This window comes from Protopterus annectens, chromosome 7.part0, assembly GCF_019279795.1.
Source record: "Protopterus annectens isolate FY-2018-M chromosome 7.part0, PAN1.0, whole genome shotgun sequence".
NCBI classification, from domain to species: domain Eukaryota; kingdom Metazoa; phylum Chordata; order Ceratodontiformes; family Protopteridae; genus Protopterus; species Protopterus annectens.
In genome coordinates, this window is record NC_056739.1 from 1,431,150,329 (window position 1) to 1,431,166,459 (window position 16,131).

The 16,131-nt window shown below is 35.6% G+C and overlaps 1 protein-coding gene across 13 annotated transcripts in view; it reads left to right on the top strand.

Moving 5' to 3' along the window:
- The window catches only part of CHL1 (cell adhesion molecule L1 like), a 1,311,467-nt gene that overhangs the window by 821,412 nt on the left and 473,924 nt on the right, over nt 1-16,131 (top strand). For all 13 annotated transcript variants that reach the window (XM_044077996.1, XM_044078002.1, XM_044078005.1 and 10 more), the window contains 2 exons: nt 5,780-5,946; nt 15,438-15,606. In XM_044077996.1, the coding sequence (XP_043933931.1) occupies nt 5,780-5,946; nt 15,438-15,606 (336 nt within the window). The remainder of the gene's footprint in view (nt 1-5,779; nt 5,947-15,437; nt 15,607-16,131) is intronic.

A 16,131-nucleotide genomic window follows, 5' to 3' on the forward strand; every position in this document is an offset into this window, starting at 1 on the left:
CATCACCCAAACATCCTTAAAATACTCCCTGATGCAATTAATTAATTAATTGATTAATTAATTAATTAATTAATTAATTAATTAATTAATTAATCAGTCTTCTTCTTCATTAATATGGTTGGCTAACTTAGACTAACCTTTATCTTTAACAACGAAAAGACAAGAACACCTCCATAACAATATTATTACAATATCAGTTCCTTGTTTGGTGAAAACAACACAATCTTAACAACCTTCTAAGGTTAAGCTATTATGGTCATTTAGTAATATCATTATAATTACAGATATTGTATATATTATGTTAATAGAAACATTTATATATAAGTATCTTAATATATCTAATAAAATACATGGAAAGACCAGTGGTCATTGCTATGTTATGTTCATGCCTCACTCATATATTCGTAGTCAATCTTTTCTAATAAACATACCTGTTGAGAAAAACTGTAACACATGTGAAAGAATAATGTTGGCTTAATTAAATACACATGGATTTATGCTACAGTTTTGTATCCATGCTCATGGAAAACGTTTAATAAATGAGTGGAACTACCTCTTTATGCAGAGTTACGTTCCACTTCCCGAGCTATCTAATGCTACATTTAATAAACTGCAGTAATGTAGAGCTTTCTATCCCTTGTTTTAGTCAATGTTAACAGTCCTTTTTCCTTCATATTGCACACCATAATACCATATCACTAAATAAATATTCTTGAATATTAATACCAACTCATAGGAGCAAAGATTGAGGGGAAGTAGTCCTCCATTCAAAAAAGCGTGTCAGGAGAAATTCCAAGAACATAGTTGCAGTTCTCAATACCAGAACCGAATGTCTGAATGTGGGGAATATATGCTAAGCCTGAAGAAGCTACATTTTTAGTACTTATCTACTGTGATGTACAGAAATCTTGGAGGATAGTATATTTAAGTTGGAAGGATATGGGATACTAGGGAACAAAGAGACACTTCAAAAATGCTTTAAAGGTATAGCAGCAGGTTTTGGAGTTGGACAGTTTTGAATCATAGCATACTTTTCAGATTGTTTGGACTTGCAGGATCAGACTTTACACTTCTGATAAGTAGCCCTAGAGATTATCATTAACCAGTGCCCTTATTGTCCTTATTTTAATTCGAAAACCAAACTGTACTTCATGCGGGTTCAGGTGCACCATCAGCAGATTAATTAAATATCAGTGACAGAATCAAGGAAAAAAAAAAAAAACAAGAAATTGCACACAAGCATTATGTAACAAGGCTGTTCAGTTCTCCTGGATCTGTGCCACAGAGTTAAGAAAGCCTTACTGTGACCCAGGCAAACCTGAGGAGTCATGCAGAGATGGAGAGGACTGAAGGAGGCACAGAATGTTCATCTCTTCTGGGGAGGGGGGGGTAGGTCCTCAGGGAGCACATCAGAAATTGTGATTTCTCCTTTGTTGACCAAGAAAGCCACTTCCAGTGCATGAGGGGATAGGTTGATGCTTGCTAGCAATATCCTGACAGCTCAATGTATGTTGAATGTTTTTAATAATTTGGAGCGTGTCTTCATGGGCCTCCACTGAAAATGGGCTTCTACCCAGTCAGACTTTCCTGGTAATCAAACGTCAATAAATAAATAAATGTTCCCTCTTTGGCTGCTCTAGCCAGGCATTTATTGGGATGGTTGGCATAAAAAAAGAAAAATCCTCAAAGTCCCCCAATAGCTTCATCAAAGAAGGCCCCTCCTAGTCAAATATCATAGTGGTGATGTGAAAGAAATGGGACAGTTTGCCAGAAGTGTGGTGAAGGTTGACAGGAATTGGGGGCAGAGGGTGAAAAACAAAACAAAACAATGCATTTGAGTTTATTAGTGTAGCCCTGATTTGCTAGAGTGAATGAAAATGCTGATTCTTCTTCTCCACGCCATTTCCTTCACTGGTCGGACTCCTCATTTTAGCAATTATTTCTGATCATATGTATCTGAAGCAATATTCTCATTTTTGCATTATTTTTTTTTTACCTTCTATCAGCTAATACATTTCAAACCTTTGATACAGACACAGAGGGCTGTACAGAATGAAAAAGAAACAAGCACAGAAAAAGTCTTTCAGTCTTAGCAGCTGAACAGGTGCCACACTTTGTTGCTGGAAGATCAGAAGGCTGTTGGTTCTATTACCAACACACGTGCATGGCTTAATGTTCCATTACTGATACTGTAGTGCAGCATAATCAATATTTCCATTCAGAGAACCTATAAGTATAGACTATAGCATGTGTTTTGAGTGTTGGCAAAGGCATGCCTCATCTCTGTCAATTAAAACCATAATTGTATATTCATATTAATTAGCCCTATCTGTTTTTCCCCAGCAGATCCATGCAGGTCTAATTCTGCTACTGCTATATAAGCATAAAGAGCCCTTCATTTCTTATGTTATCTGAAGGCTTCATTTAACTGCAAAGTTGCACAAAGGATAAAATATGTGAGGATATTTCATGGTTTGAGTCCAGCAGACTTCTTTTGCCTTTTGTGTAGCTTTGTGCAGGTCACCTAAGCAGACATTGCTCCCCAATCACCCCTAAAAGGAGGATTGTGCCTACTGGATTTGCCATGTTAGTAAATAAAAAAAAAAATACACAATTTTCATTTCTGAGTTCAAGAAGGCAGCAACTATATGAGTGTCTTGTTTAATTTCTCCAAAACTTTTTGGTTTCTAATACTATGATACGAATGAACCCATTCCTAAGTCAAAGTACAATTAAAGTTCATGAAATTAGTATTGATTCACTCTTTGCTGTTAGCCAAAAGTGCTCTTCGCAACACCCACAATGTGCCTAGTAATGACTCCTTCTGCAATTCGTACGGGGTTACATGGATTGATAACATACCTAAATATGATTGTAGATTCTTTTTATATGACTTGTTGCTCCTACTATTTATTTATATTTATTTATTTTCAGTTTGTTTACCAGGATAGTCCAAATGGGCCACAAGGAGCCAGTTTTCAATGGAGCCCTGGGGAGAAAAGCTCCAGAAAAATATTAATACATAGTACACATTCCACATATACATAAAAGATTATCTCATAGGAATACAAAGTAAATATAATAAGAAAAGGTTAACAATGATATAATTCATCAGTATAGTTTCTACTAGCAGAAGTAGAGTATTCAGTAGTAATACTACTATTGGAACTGTCTGGTTATCTTTCATCCACATTGCTGTCGTTTCTGCCTGCAGATCCCGATATTTTAAGACGTTGTGTCTCTCTGTACACAAGACACTGCAGTCACTGGGTGTAGCAATTTCAATGATCAATGCTACTCTTGTCTTCTTTTCTTGGACCACTATATCCAGTTTTCTAGCATCTGTCTTTTGAACTGCTGGTAATGGGTAATCCCATGTGATACAAACTTCATAATTTTCTATGATGCTTTGTGGCTGATGTTTCCAGTGTTTTTCAGCCACTTAAGTATCATAATGCTTGCACAATCCCCAGTGCAACAGTCTTGACATTATTATGCCTTTCAGTATACAGTCCTTCTGCCATTAGTATATCACAACCAGCAACAAGGTGTGTGACTGTTTTCAGTTTGGTTTTATAAAACCTACATTTGTTAGTTTCTCCCACATGATCAATGGACTTTGTAAACCAACATGTGCAGCCCACTATTTTGGGCCACCAGTATTAACCTTTCACCTCTTGGTTTGAATTTGCCTCTCCTTAACCATTCCTGCATTAATTTCTGATCAACATGAGGTTCTTCCATAAGTTTTCTATGCTTGCAACTATATTTATGTTTTTTCCACATTTCTTGCCTTCTCATCTAGTCCTTCACCTTGTATTCTTTCTTTTGTTTTTTAGCACATTCAGTTGCTGCCTGATTTTTATCTACTTCTGGTTTGATTTCCATTCCTGCTTGATGCCAATATGCTTCTGCTAAATTAAGCAAAGAAGTCATCTTAGATTTATTCTCCTCATGTTTGAAAACTTTTACTACATTTGGGTCTTGTGAGGTCAGCAGATATGTGTGTAGTCCCACAATTGCAGATCTATACATGTAGTCAGTTTCGAGGAGGCCCATCACTCTTTTGGAACAGGGAATATATAATCTTGGGTGAGCACGAAGAATCCTCCTTATTTTCCTATCAAATCGATCCAGCACATTTTAGGGCCAGTCAATTACTCCAAAACTGTAAGTCAGGACAGGAAGAGCAAATTGGTTCCTAGCTTGGATTTTGTGCCTAGATGCCTAGGTTGTTTTCAGAGTTAATTTAAGTCTTCTAAAGTATTCCTTACTAAGTTTTATTCGCATTTGTTCATATTTTATTGTTGATCCTTCATCAGTTCCTAAATATGTATGCACTCCTTCTTGCTCAAGTTCTTTTATATCACATTCTTGTCACAAACTGATGTTTTCCTAGGGCTGAAGTTTTCCTGCTTAAAGGTTGCATTTTTACACTTATCAAGACAAAATGTCATTCTTATATCATCTGAAAAAGTTTTGACATCCTACAGCTGTGCTTTCAGTTCCTCATCTGATGAGCTGTACAGTTTTAAAATATTCAACAAAGAGGCGATGAGAAGTCTTTACACATTGTTGTTTTTAGGAGCCAAATTGTAGCCATGGCCTAAGCTATTAAGTAAACAGCTTAATGGGTTAATTGCAAGGCAGAATAACAACAGTGAAAGAGTCACCCTGGAATATCCCCCTTTGAATTTTTATCCCTGGGATAATAATCTGTCCTTTATCATGGCTTAATTGCAAATTGGTCTGCCACTGTTTCATGGTCACTGTAATGTAGTCAGTCAGTGTAGGGTGCACCTTATACATTATTAAGCACTCTTTTATCCATGAATGTGGGATACTGTCAAATGCTTTTTTATAGTCAATCAATACTTAAATTCTTCCCCTTTTTACAGTTCTCCAGTATGAATTTATTTAACAACAAATGATCCTTTGTTCCATATGAATGGAACTGCTCTAGCCAGGCATTCATTGGAATGGTAGGCATAAAAGAAGAAAAATCCTCAAAGCACCCCAATAGCTGCATCAGTGATGGCCCCTCCCAGTCAAACATCAAAGTGTCTTCTTTGTGGGTTTACTAATATCTACTCAATTCACCACAGATTGCAATTTAGTTAAAAAAAAGCCACATGATCCAGAAGGATGATGTCCTTACTGTGATCTGGGAAACCTTAAGAGTCAGCATTGTGTACTAGGAAGGAATGACAGATTTTGTTGAATTGTCTTTCCAGTTAGTGGGCCAGGATTTCCAGCCAGGACTTCAGCTCCCATTGGAAACCGAAAGGTTAGACAATGTTCTAGTAATGAGAGCACAAAATGGCAGTTCATCAACTCAGTTGCCCAAATCAATGCCATTGTATGGTGTCCATGGAGATAGGACAGAGGTTATGACAGAAAATGAAAATTCATACTGCCTAAAAATGACAGCTCACTTTGTTTTTTTGTTTCTTCTCACTCCAGTGGGAGAATGAGTATGTCAAAAGGATAAGTACCCCTGTGATGAGAGCCCTGAAAAAAAGGTCTGAAATCTAATTACGTTATAATGGAGTTGTGAGTAGCTGCCGTGGAACCACGCAGAGAACCTGACTTGCACATTATTTACATTTAATTCATTTTTACCAACTAAGAAACCACAGCATGCCCTATATTTATGCTCTTGAAATAATTAACAGTTAAATTATGAGTTTTCTTAATGTTTAACATTTTTAATCAAAGACAGTAATATTGCAAATATCCTTTTCCAATGTGTGTGACCATGCTTTTTATCATTCTTTAGGACAAGGGAAGATGATATTTATTCTGTTGAGAGCTTAAGACATAACGTGTTTGAGAATGGAACTTTGGAAATTAAAAATACTTCAAAAGAAGACTCCGGAACTTACATTTGTTTAGCAACTAATTCTCTGGGGAAAGAAGCTATCACTGCAGTACTTAACATAAGAGGTAAATATCAGTTTCCTGTTTTTCCATAATAGTTTTTGTGCAGTACGAAAGGTCATTTAGGAAAATATATAGTTACCATGAATAGATACATACAGTGTTGCTTTTTCTACAAATAGTTTAACTGTTTTAATGGAAATTAAAATGTGACTTGCTTTCAAAATCATGTAGAGTATTGTTATTTTTAAGATTCCACTATTATGATATGTGTAATAAAATGACAGATATGTTCACAGCAAAGTACTGTGATCTCAGACAAAATTATTAATTTGCTGCATTCTTTTAAACAAGTATTAGAAGAAAATCATTGTCTTTTAACAAGCATTATTAGCAGATGAAATTAATGTTAGTCTAATTTAAATAATTTTTTCCCCAATCTTTTTCACATTTCTAACAGAGTTTTCCCAGTTTTTTTAATCATTCTCAGTTGACCATTAGCTTCTTCTAGTGTCTCTTTTTGATTACCAGGTCTACAGAACCCTCCAAACTTCTCCTGGAATTATGTAGACCATTTTCATGGATGGTGAGGAAATTGAGATATCCTCAAATAGCATCATAATCCTGCTGAAGGTGTGTTTCCCCAATTCTCCCATCATCCTTTGCATGTGCACAGTAATATCTTGTGATTAGGACATGCAGCAAGTATCAACATCACTACACTGCCCCTTACTTCCACATGGTCTGATATCAGCTAAAATGTGCTGCCTAAACCCATGCAATACCGTAATATCTCTAATAACCACTCTCAGTTTCCACATTATTTGTATCTACCATATTATGTGTAAAACAAACATCTGATTATGGTTTTGGTTATTGAAGCATGGGCTTCATTATATTGGAGACAGGATAATAAAGCAAACAGAAGATGAGAAATTGTATTGATTTGACAATAATGGTAAAAAGTGCCCATTGCGCTGTGTGTGATTTTATTTCTAATTTTTAGATGCAACTTTGGAAATAGTTGTATTTATAAACCATAAAATAACTCATATTATTATTTAATGTTCCCCTTACTAATCCAAACTGCGTTGAAGAATCTGCAGTGTGAATTGATCATTATGCTTATGCAACCTTTGAATGTAAGTCATTTCTTTTCCAAAGTATACAAGCATATCTTATTAGGCTGTCATTGCCATTCAGTAGTTACGGCATGGAGTTACTGACGGTCTAGTCGATGCAGTATGGTAGACGGGTGTCTCTGATGTCATTTACTCATATTCTTCTGTGTATACAACAAAATATAGATTTCAGCTTTTTTCTTAATAGCATCTTATCTTTTTATTTCCCAGATGCTGAGTTTTCCTAAGTTTGTTCAAGTTTCTAGAATATAAGTGACACTTTTCCAGATATTCAGTCCTGAAAAGCATCAAACATTTTTGGAGAGGGCCCCCCTAACACCCCTTAACTTATACATACAAGCATCAAGGTTGCACTATGGAGGGGCCGGGCAATGAAAGTGCATCATTGTCTCACACAATCCGAAAAACTGCAATAATGCAAACCCCAATATTCAAAACGTGATATACATATCTATGATTGAGCATACCTCAACAAAGTGTGAAAAGCCCTACTGATATAAAAAGGATATCAGTGTCATGTTTTTATACATATGAATGTTTTTATTTAACAATATTTATAATAGTCAAAATAATTTCCCCCTCACTGGGTCACTTGTGTTATACCAGACTGCAAACAGAAATACACTGGAACACAGATGTCCTGTGATATATCTTATTGTACCAACATAGATTTTACAATTACTCAAGCTTTTGAGTTGCTATCAGCCCTTCATCATGAATTAATGCCTGGTGATATTATATGTTTTGAATACTGCCAATAATTACTTCTGCTATAAAACATGAAGTGGTTAACAATGGTTTATACAAATCAACTATATTTCCAAGACAAATTGAATTATCTATTGGTGGAAGTTTGTTCAGTTGTGTTATATTAAATCTTTAGATGACTGTACTAGTTAATACATTACATAGTGAATTCTTTATGGAAATATAAATAAGTGCACTTGAGAGGAGATGCAATAAATATACCACATTCACAAATAAGTCCAAACTTTATCCACATCCTAGCTACTTTGCATCATTTATTCCATCAAAAACATACCCGGTTAAATCCTGCAGCTGTAAAGTACAAAATAGAAAAAACAAATGAATGAATAAATAAATAAATAAATAAAGGTCTGCCGATTTAGAAAGGCACTGTTTTTCTGAAAAGCTGTACTGGATAGACTTTATTTACCTGCTCTAGCAGTCCAAATGGTGGCATGACATGGGAATGAGCAACAATATTAAAATGACAGAGCATATTGTTGTCCTTCATTTGCTTTCACAATTGCAATCATTTTAATATTGTTGTTCATTCCCGTGTCATGCCACCATTTGATGTAACTAAGGAAATTTTTTTTTTGAGCTGTAATACAGAATCAGCATTGCTCAGACATAGTATGGCCTTGCTGAGTTTAATTCTGGTGGCTGACAAAAAAGCAATTACTAGAAAATGGAAATCAAAGTTTAAACCAGCTGTACTAGAAGTTGTGAACATAGTAACTGAAATAAAGGAACTGTGAGCGGGATCTTTAGAAAAGGTAGTATCAAGTCACATAGAAAAAAATTGGGAAATCTGGGAATACTTCATACAGAATAATGTTTTGGACAATGAATGAGGTATAAGGGAAGGCAGGAATTGACAATTGAATGAGCTATGTAATGTTTGACTGATAACTATATAGAACATTATATGTAATGTATAATGTTTGCAACTGAAAATATGTCAGTATAGTTTGTTTTCATTTATATACATGCATGATGATATAAGTGATAATTCAACAAAGATTTTTCTTGTTTAAAAAAACAAACAAAAAATATGAAAGAGCAATATAAAAATGTATATATTTCCTGGTAAGAGACACTAACTCTAGAGTTGTTGACTGCAGCTAAAATTTGGTGTTATGGAGTTAAACTATGACAACATATACAGAGTAGTCAGTGCACTAGCAAATCTGTATATGCAAGATACTGTTATTATTGCCAGTTGTCATTTTGTTGTTTGTCATTGTCTATAGTGGCACAAAAACATAAATCTTCACTTAACAAATCATGCTCTTAATGGCAAAGAAATTGTGGGCTGTGATGATGTGGACAGTGGCATCATGTATGAGCTCATCAAGACGTGTCACCCTCATATGCAGGCCAGGAAAGAGGGAATGCATGGAGTACCTATCACTTTGGACACCAAAGTATGTGTTGTTAAGAGAATACTAACTACAAGATCCTTTTAGCAACCAGAAAGGGACACATTGACTGTATCCCAAAAATTGCCTCAAGGGCACTCCACCAGTTCCTCAGTATTATATTACATTACAGCATGTAGGGTAACATATGTGTTTTTTCTTGTACAACAAAGGTGAGAGGCAATACCTTATAGATGTATGACATAGTCCAATTCCCATGAAGAAAGAGTGGCCATAAAGGCCCCAAAAGGAATACTGACCATAAGTTGCTCAACTCTGTCAAATGCTTGGTGCTTTTAAATGCATGACACATAATATAAAATGCATCTGCAACACACCATTGCAGAGATCCTGACTCTGGCATATGGCATATGCGTGACCTATACCAGTTATTCTTGTGGAAGACATGGCTAATGAAAACTGTTAGAAGCCCCTGGACCATGGCAGAGAATAGCTACACCACTGCTCTGCCTCAGACCTGAGCCATAGTTGAATGAGTATTTGGCTTGCTTAAGGCCCATCTCTACTGTCTGAATGTATATGGTGATGCCCTGTAGTATGACCCTGTATTGTGTGCAGTGTTACACGTCATCCTGATATGCAAACAATTACAGCAGGAAAGAGGCATTTAGTAGGAAGAAGTACCAGATTCAGCATCAGAGTGTACACCTGATGAGACACTTGTGCAAGATATGGCTGCAGGGAAAGACAAAGCCAAATGGAGATGGGTGCTGTATGCTATGGCACTGACAGAGTGACAGTATCTGGTTCAAACTATAGCCTAGGTTAAAACATTATGCATATTAAAATTGATGCATGTGAACCTACACCCAGACGGTGATATCTCTTACATAGATTGACCACATCATGTATGAAACATAGGCTGTCTAAATGGAGAATTAGCTGGATTTTCCAAACAAAGTGTGTTAGCTGTGACATGTGGCTGCACAGTGGCAGTTAATGAGGATAAGTTCCATTTGCCACATGCCCATAATGCTGCACACATGATCCAGGTACTCCTTTACTTCATCACATAGACAATTGTCTGCCCCAACCAGCTCTGCAATGCCTGTGTTGGTTTGTATCAGTCCCTGCATTGTGGCATCACAAAAATACTGCTTAGTGGTAGTGGACACACCTAGCTTGGATTGTGGGCAGTGCCCATTTCATACTCTATGACTGATACATCATCCACTACATTCCATGATGTCATCTTGCTCATCTAAGGAGCGTTTGCTAATAAAGTGGAATCATGCAGCAGATGATGACATTCCTCCCATGACAGATGTGTTGAAAGCAAACTTGCTGCTAACACCCAAGCTGAAGTAAAATGGTTGAAATTGTTAAAATCAGTTCCTTTATTAACAAAATAAAACATAATCCTGCTGCTGCTGTCTGGATAAGTGCTATTGGTTGTTGAACCTTTATCAAATCCTAAAAAAGAAAAGCAGCTTCTTTTAATTTAAATAGAGCTTCCTGCAGCTCAATCATTCAATCAACCAATAAAGTTTTGGTGTATGGACACACCTTTCATTCAGAGTGCATGTTCTATTTACTTAGTGTTAGCTAAAAGCTTGGAGTTTTTAAAGTGAAATAACATGGGATTAATGCATGTGCATTATTTCTTTAAAGCCCTTCCTTTCAAGATGGTTTGAGCGGTACAATTTCATATCCACTGTAAGGTTCATAATCCATTTTGTTTCCTCACTTTCAGTATAGTTGGCCAGATTCCCTCCTTGTATTGTTTCTACTAGCCTGCTTACGACCATAAATTTAAAAGTGTGGTCTCCATTAACTTTAATATGACCATATACAGCATTCATATTTACTTGATTTCTAATGTCCTGACAGTGTCTCAGGATACACTCCTTGAACATTCTATTAGTTTTCCCCACATAGAAGGCTGGGCAGCATTGGCACTGAACAATATAAATCACATTTTTGCTCCTGCAATTCGCAAACCCCTTGAACCTGTATTCCTTCTTTGATGTTGGATGTATAAATAAATTATCCGTTTTAATATGTTGACATGTTTTACAAAATCCACATTTATAGGTGCCTCCTTTATTCGTGGGTGAATGTTCTGTGTCCAAGTTTCGACGATTCACATGGCATAAAAGCCTTTTCAGATTTTTCCTATTCTTAAAAGAAAAACTGGGCGTCTCCCCTACAATGCTCCTAAGGTTCTCATCTGAAGTCAAAACAGACCAGTTCTTTGTTATGGTCTCTAGTGTGAATGCATTGTCACTGCTATACGTAAGGCAAAATCTCATCTTGTTTTCCTTCTTGTTCTTCTCATCTTCTTCCTTATTCAACCAACGGGAAGATATGGTCTTCCTTTGCCAATTCATAAGTCTGATGTTCTATTCATGCTTTTTATGACTTCATCTTTATTATATCCTCTTTCCATAAAGTTATCAATAAGCCTTTCCTTTTCTTTTTCAAAAGCTTCATCTTTAGTGCATAGTTTTGATATACATTTCACTTGATTCTCCGCTATATTTTTAAAAATATGCTTTGGGTGCAAACTGGTCCTATGGAGCATGTGATTACACCATGTTGTCTTCCTGTGCATAGACGTATCTATCCCATATACATGATCCAATGTCAGCTGGATATCAAGGAAATTGACGGTAGTATCAGAAAAATTCAATTCAAATCTTAAAAAAGATGTGGTGTTACCCAGGAAAGACTCACAACTTTTGAGAGAGTGTTCATCGCCTTCCCATAAAATAAAGATGTCATCAGCAAAACGTTTATATACAACTATGTTCTTATTCCAGCTATTGAGGGTATCCAAGCACCATTCTTCCTCCCATTGTGCCAATACTATGTTGGCATAACTGTCGGCACATGGGGTTCCCATGGCCACTCCATATTTCTGCCAGTAATATTCATTCCCATACACAAAGATATTATTAGACAGTATTTCATCTAGAAGACTACATATCAAGTTTATATTATCATCGGTCTTATATTTAAGTCCAAATTTTCTAACTGCTTCTATTCCATATTCGTTTGGTATCAATGTAAACAGGCTATTCACATCCAGAGTTGCCATTACGATACCTTCTTAAGTTTTCCTCATTGTTGTGCTTTCATAAAGACATTTTAAAAAACCTTCAGAATCTTTAACAACTGTTCTTGCATGTGGTAGTAATCTCTTCAATTCTTCTTCCACATATATAGAAATGGGTTTAGTCACCCATCCTTCTCCATTGACAATAGGCCTTAAAGGTGGATCCATCAAATTCTTGTGGACCTTGGGTAATCCATTGATGTTAGGTATCTTCGGATGCTGTGTGTAAAAATAATCATACAATTCTTTCATGATAGTTCTATTCATTAGCTTTTCATAGATGCCATCATTCCTATTCACTATTATTTTATTGACATCCTTCTTTGATATTCTTTGATAGATTACTATATCACATAGCATTTCCTTCATCTTGTTGTCATATCTTACTGATTCCATCACAATTACCGCTTCTCATTTGTCTGCTGCATTCACCACTATGTCTCCCCTTCTTTGAAGTTCATTCAGTGCTAGCCTTTCTTGATAACTTGGATTACAGAAATGTCCTTTTTCTTTCAGTCTATATTGTTCTACCTCTTTTTCACAAAGCCGCATGAAAACATCTATGGTGGGATGGCTTAATGGAACAAAGGTGCTGGGTCTTTTGAGTATGATTTTATTTTCATGTTCTTGTGTCTCACTATTGCCAAAAATATTCCTTAGTGTCAGATTTCTTCCAAAACACCTTATGTCTGTCATGAATTCACTCAAGGGTGATCGTAAGGAGGGTTAAAACTTAACCCTCTCCTTAAAATGTTCATTTCATTCCTACTCAGTTCATGTCCAGATATATTTAATACCAGCGAATCTACAGTTTCCGTCTTTATACTTTTCTCTTTTTCCTCTCTCTGCTTATTGAGCGTGACTGACGTGCATTCTTCCCTTGTGATAAAAAAGGGAGTGGATGTTGTAAAAGTAAATGCACTGTTCATTCCTTAGACCTAGTTCCATTACTTTGTTCTGATGGATTAGATACTGTGGATTCAGTAACATTATTAATAGATGCCTCATCTCTTAGATGCATGTGTGTTTCAGGATCTGGAGCTTCTGTGATCCCCTCATCTAACTCCTGAACACATTCATTCCTTCTGAGCAGTACAGTTTAATTTAATCCAGGTTTCTGGTCCGCTCTAAGGTTTATAGTCCATTTTGTTTCCTCAGTTTCAGTATAGTTGGCCATATCCCCTCCTTGTATTGTTTCTACTAGCCTGCTTACGACCATAAATTTTAAAGTGTGGTCTCCATTAACTTTAATATGACCATATAGAGCATTCGTATTTACTTGATTTCTAATGTCCTGACAGTGTCTCAGGATACACTCCTTGAACATTCTATTTGTTTTCCCCACATAGAAGACTGGGCATTGTTGGCACTATATAAATCACATTTATATGATATGATATGTTTGTGTTTTCTCATCCCAAGGAGTTATCTTGTATTTGTGAAGTGGGTTGCACTGGCAATGATGTGTGTCCATGGAATGGGGAGGGGTGTGGTCTTTGTATTCTACAAATATATGACTACATGTTTACCATGCCAGAATTTGGCTGCCATCATCACCAGAACTTGATTTATATACAAACATGAATGCATAAATAATTTTGTGATAATCACATTTCTTTTTTTTTTCTTTTTTACTATTATGAAAAACTACTTAAAATGGAAGCTTTGAACTATGAGGCTATGGAATCTACAAATATCTACTTTTTATTTCACTATTATTAATGGAAGGGTACATATATGTCTTACTCAGTATAATTAGGAAAGACACATTGGCACATGTATATTAAAAAATGATCTGTGACCAAATGCCAGGTAGTACAAATATAGAAATTCCATGATATGATTCTAACTATACATTTGTTTATGGGTTTTAATGTTTTTCTTGTTATGATACTTGCCATACGTAGGGTAAGGTAACGGCAAGAGATAGATTGGCAGTCTAGAAATACTAGAGCTAAATGTATTCTAGTCTTTTTTTAAATATGGGTAAAAGTTACAACTTGCGAACAACTCTGAACATACAGTGTGCCATATTCAGTCAATCCTTATTGTATCGTTGACATTTTGTTTCATAAAAATCACAGCCTGATTTCCACATAGTGTCATGTAATAATCCATCAGAGGTATATGGTTTATTTTAAGTTTAAAGGAACAGTGAGTTTGAATGTGCCCTCTGTGGTACTGTAGAGGCCTATGTGCCCAGATCACAGTAAGTAAAGGGAAATAATACTGTGAAGGCTACACCCTAACTCTGCTATGTACTTTTCAGCAGTTTGGCCTCAGCGGGTAACAAAATGCATTCTTGTCCTGTCAGGTCATGGAGGATGTAGTTGTTGCCTTATTGAGCACGGGTTGCTGTTGTACTCTGGTAATTCTTTACAATATGATGACTCTCCACTGTTTCTTTATCCCAACTTCTACTATTAAAGCATTAAGTTGTGCTGTACTGTACAAGTAGTCGAGTGCTATGGTGACCTATTGGTAAGCAAATACCATGTATGCTGGGGCATGTTTATTTACTGCATCTGAACTATAGAGAGATACAAAGCATAACGTGTGACTTCATCAATACTATTCACTGGAGAAAATGTAAAGTGAATTGTATACTATTATACTGCACTATTCAATAGTTCTGGGCATTTTTTAAATATTCATGTTACATTAAGCATTACAAGAAAAGAAGTCCAAGAATCCCACTTAAGTGGCAGACTGCTTCTGATAAATGTTTAAACCTTCTTTGAGGTAATGCAACCTCAGAAGTTATATTAAAGCAGTGGGTAATACATGCATGGGGAGGGGGTCTGGTCTCACATCTCTATATCTGTTTAAATGCTGTTCAGAAATGATTCATTGCTTAACAGAGACAACTCACCATGCTTTAACACTGTAAACATAGCCTGCCAGTAATACTTAGAACATCACTGCGGTATATAATGGACAATGTTTTATAAATCCATATAGTCAGCTTTAAAAAATAATGTGCATTTCTTTAGTTTATTCATCTAGCACAGAGGAGCACTGAATGTTTTGCATCTAATGAAAATTAAATGTAATTTTACAATATAAGTTAGAATTGTTTAAAAATACTATTATAATAGAATTTATTGTTTTCAGTTTTTAGAAATCTATCATACATATTTTTATGAAGAAACTTGTGTTTCATTGCAGATTCTACGAAAGTAGTTGTTCTTCCTGTAAATCAGTCTGCCTTGCGATCCTCTTTAGCTGAATTGAGATGTGACGTCAAATATGACATTACATTACAGCATGCCTTTACACTGATATGGGAGAAAGATGGAGAAGAACTTGATGTTACAAGTACAGATCACCGTAATAGGTAAGAAGACCAATGACATCTTGAATTACTTTTTAAGATCTATAGATCAAATGTATGCTAATATTTGCCCATAATGGTATTTGTTTCATAGAATTCCAAGTCAAAAATAATGCTTTAATTACTATTATATTCCAGATAATAAATCTCATGTTCCACTTATATGTCAAGTGTTTTTCAATAAATTATTTATTTTAATTTGTATTGTCAAAGTTGTCAAAGAAAGAAAATAAAAGCAAAACAAAATGACAAATTTCTGGTATTGTGTTCTATAATTACAGCCTGGAAATGAGGAACGACTCATACTTTTGAACTAACTTCTTCATGAAAATGCTTTATATGTAATGCTTATTTTCCCAGACACCAAGTATAGTGAGGCTCTGGCACATTTATCATGATATCTACAGAATGGTGTTTATGGTTCTGGATATTTTAATGCATTATTGTATTTAAATAGTAATGTGTCTCAACCTACTAATTTTTTGTCCATCTGTCTTCACTTTATATATTACCTATCAATCCATCTAT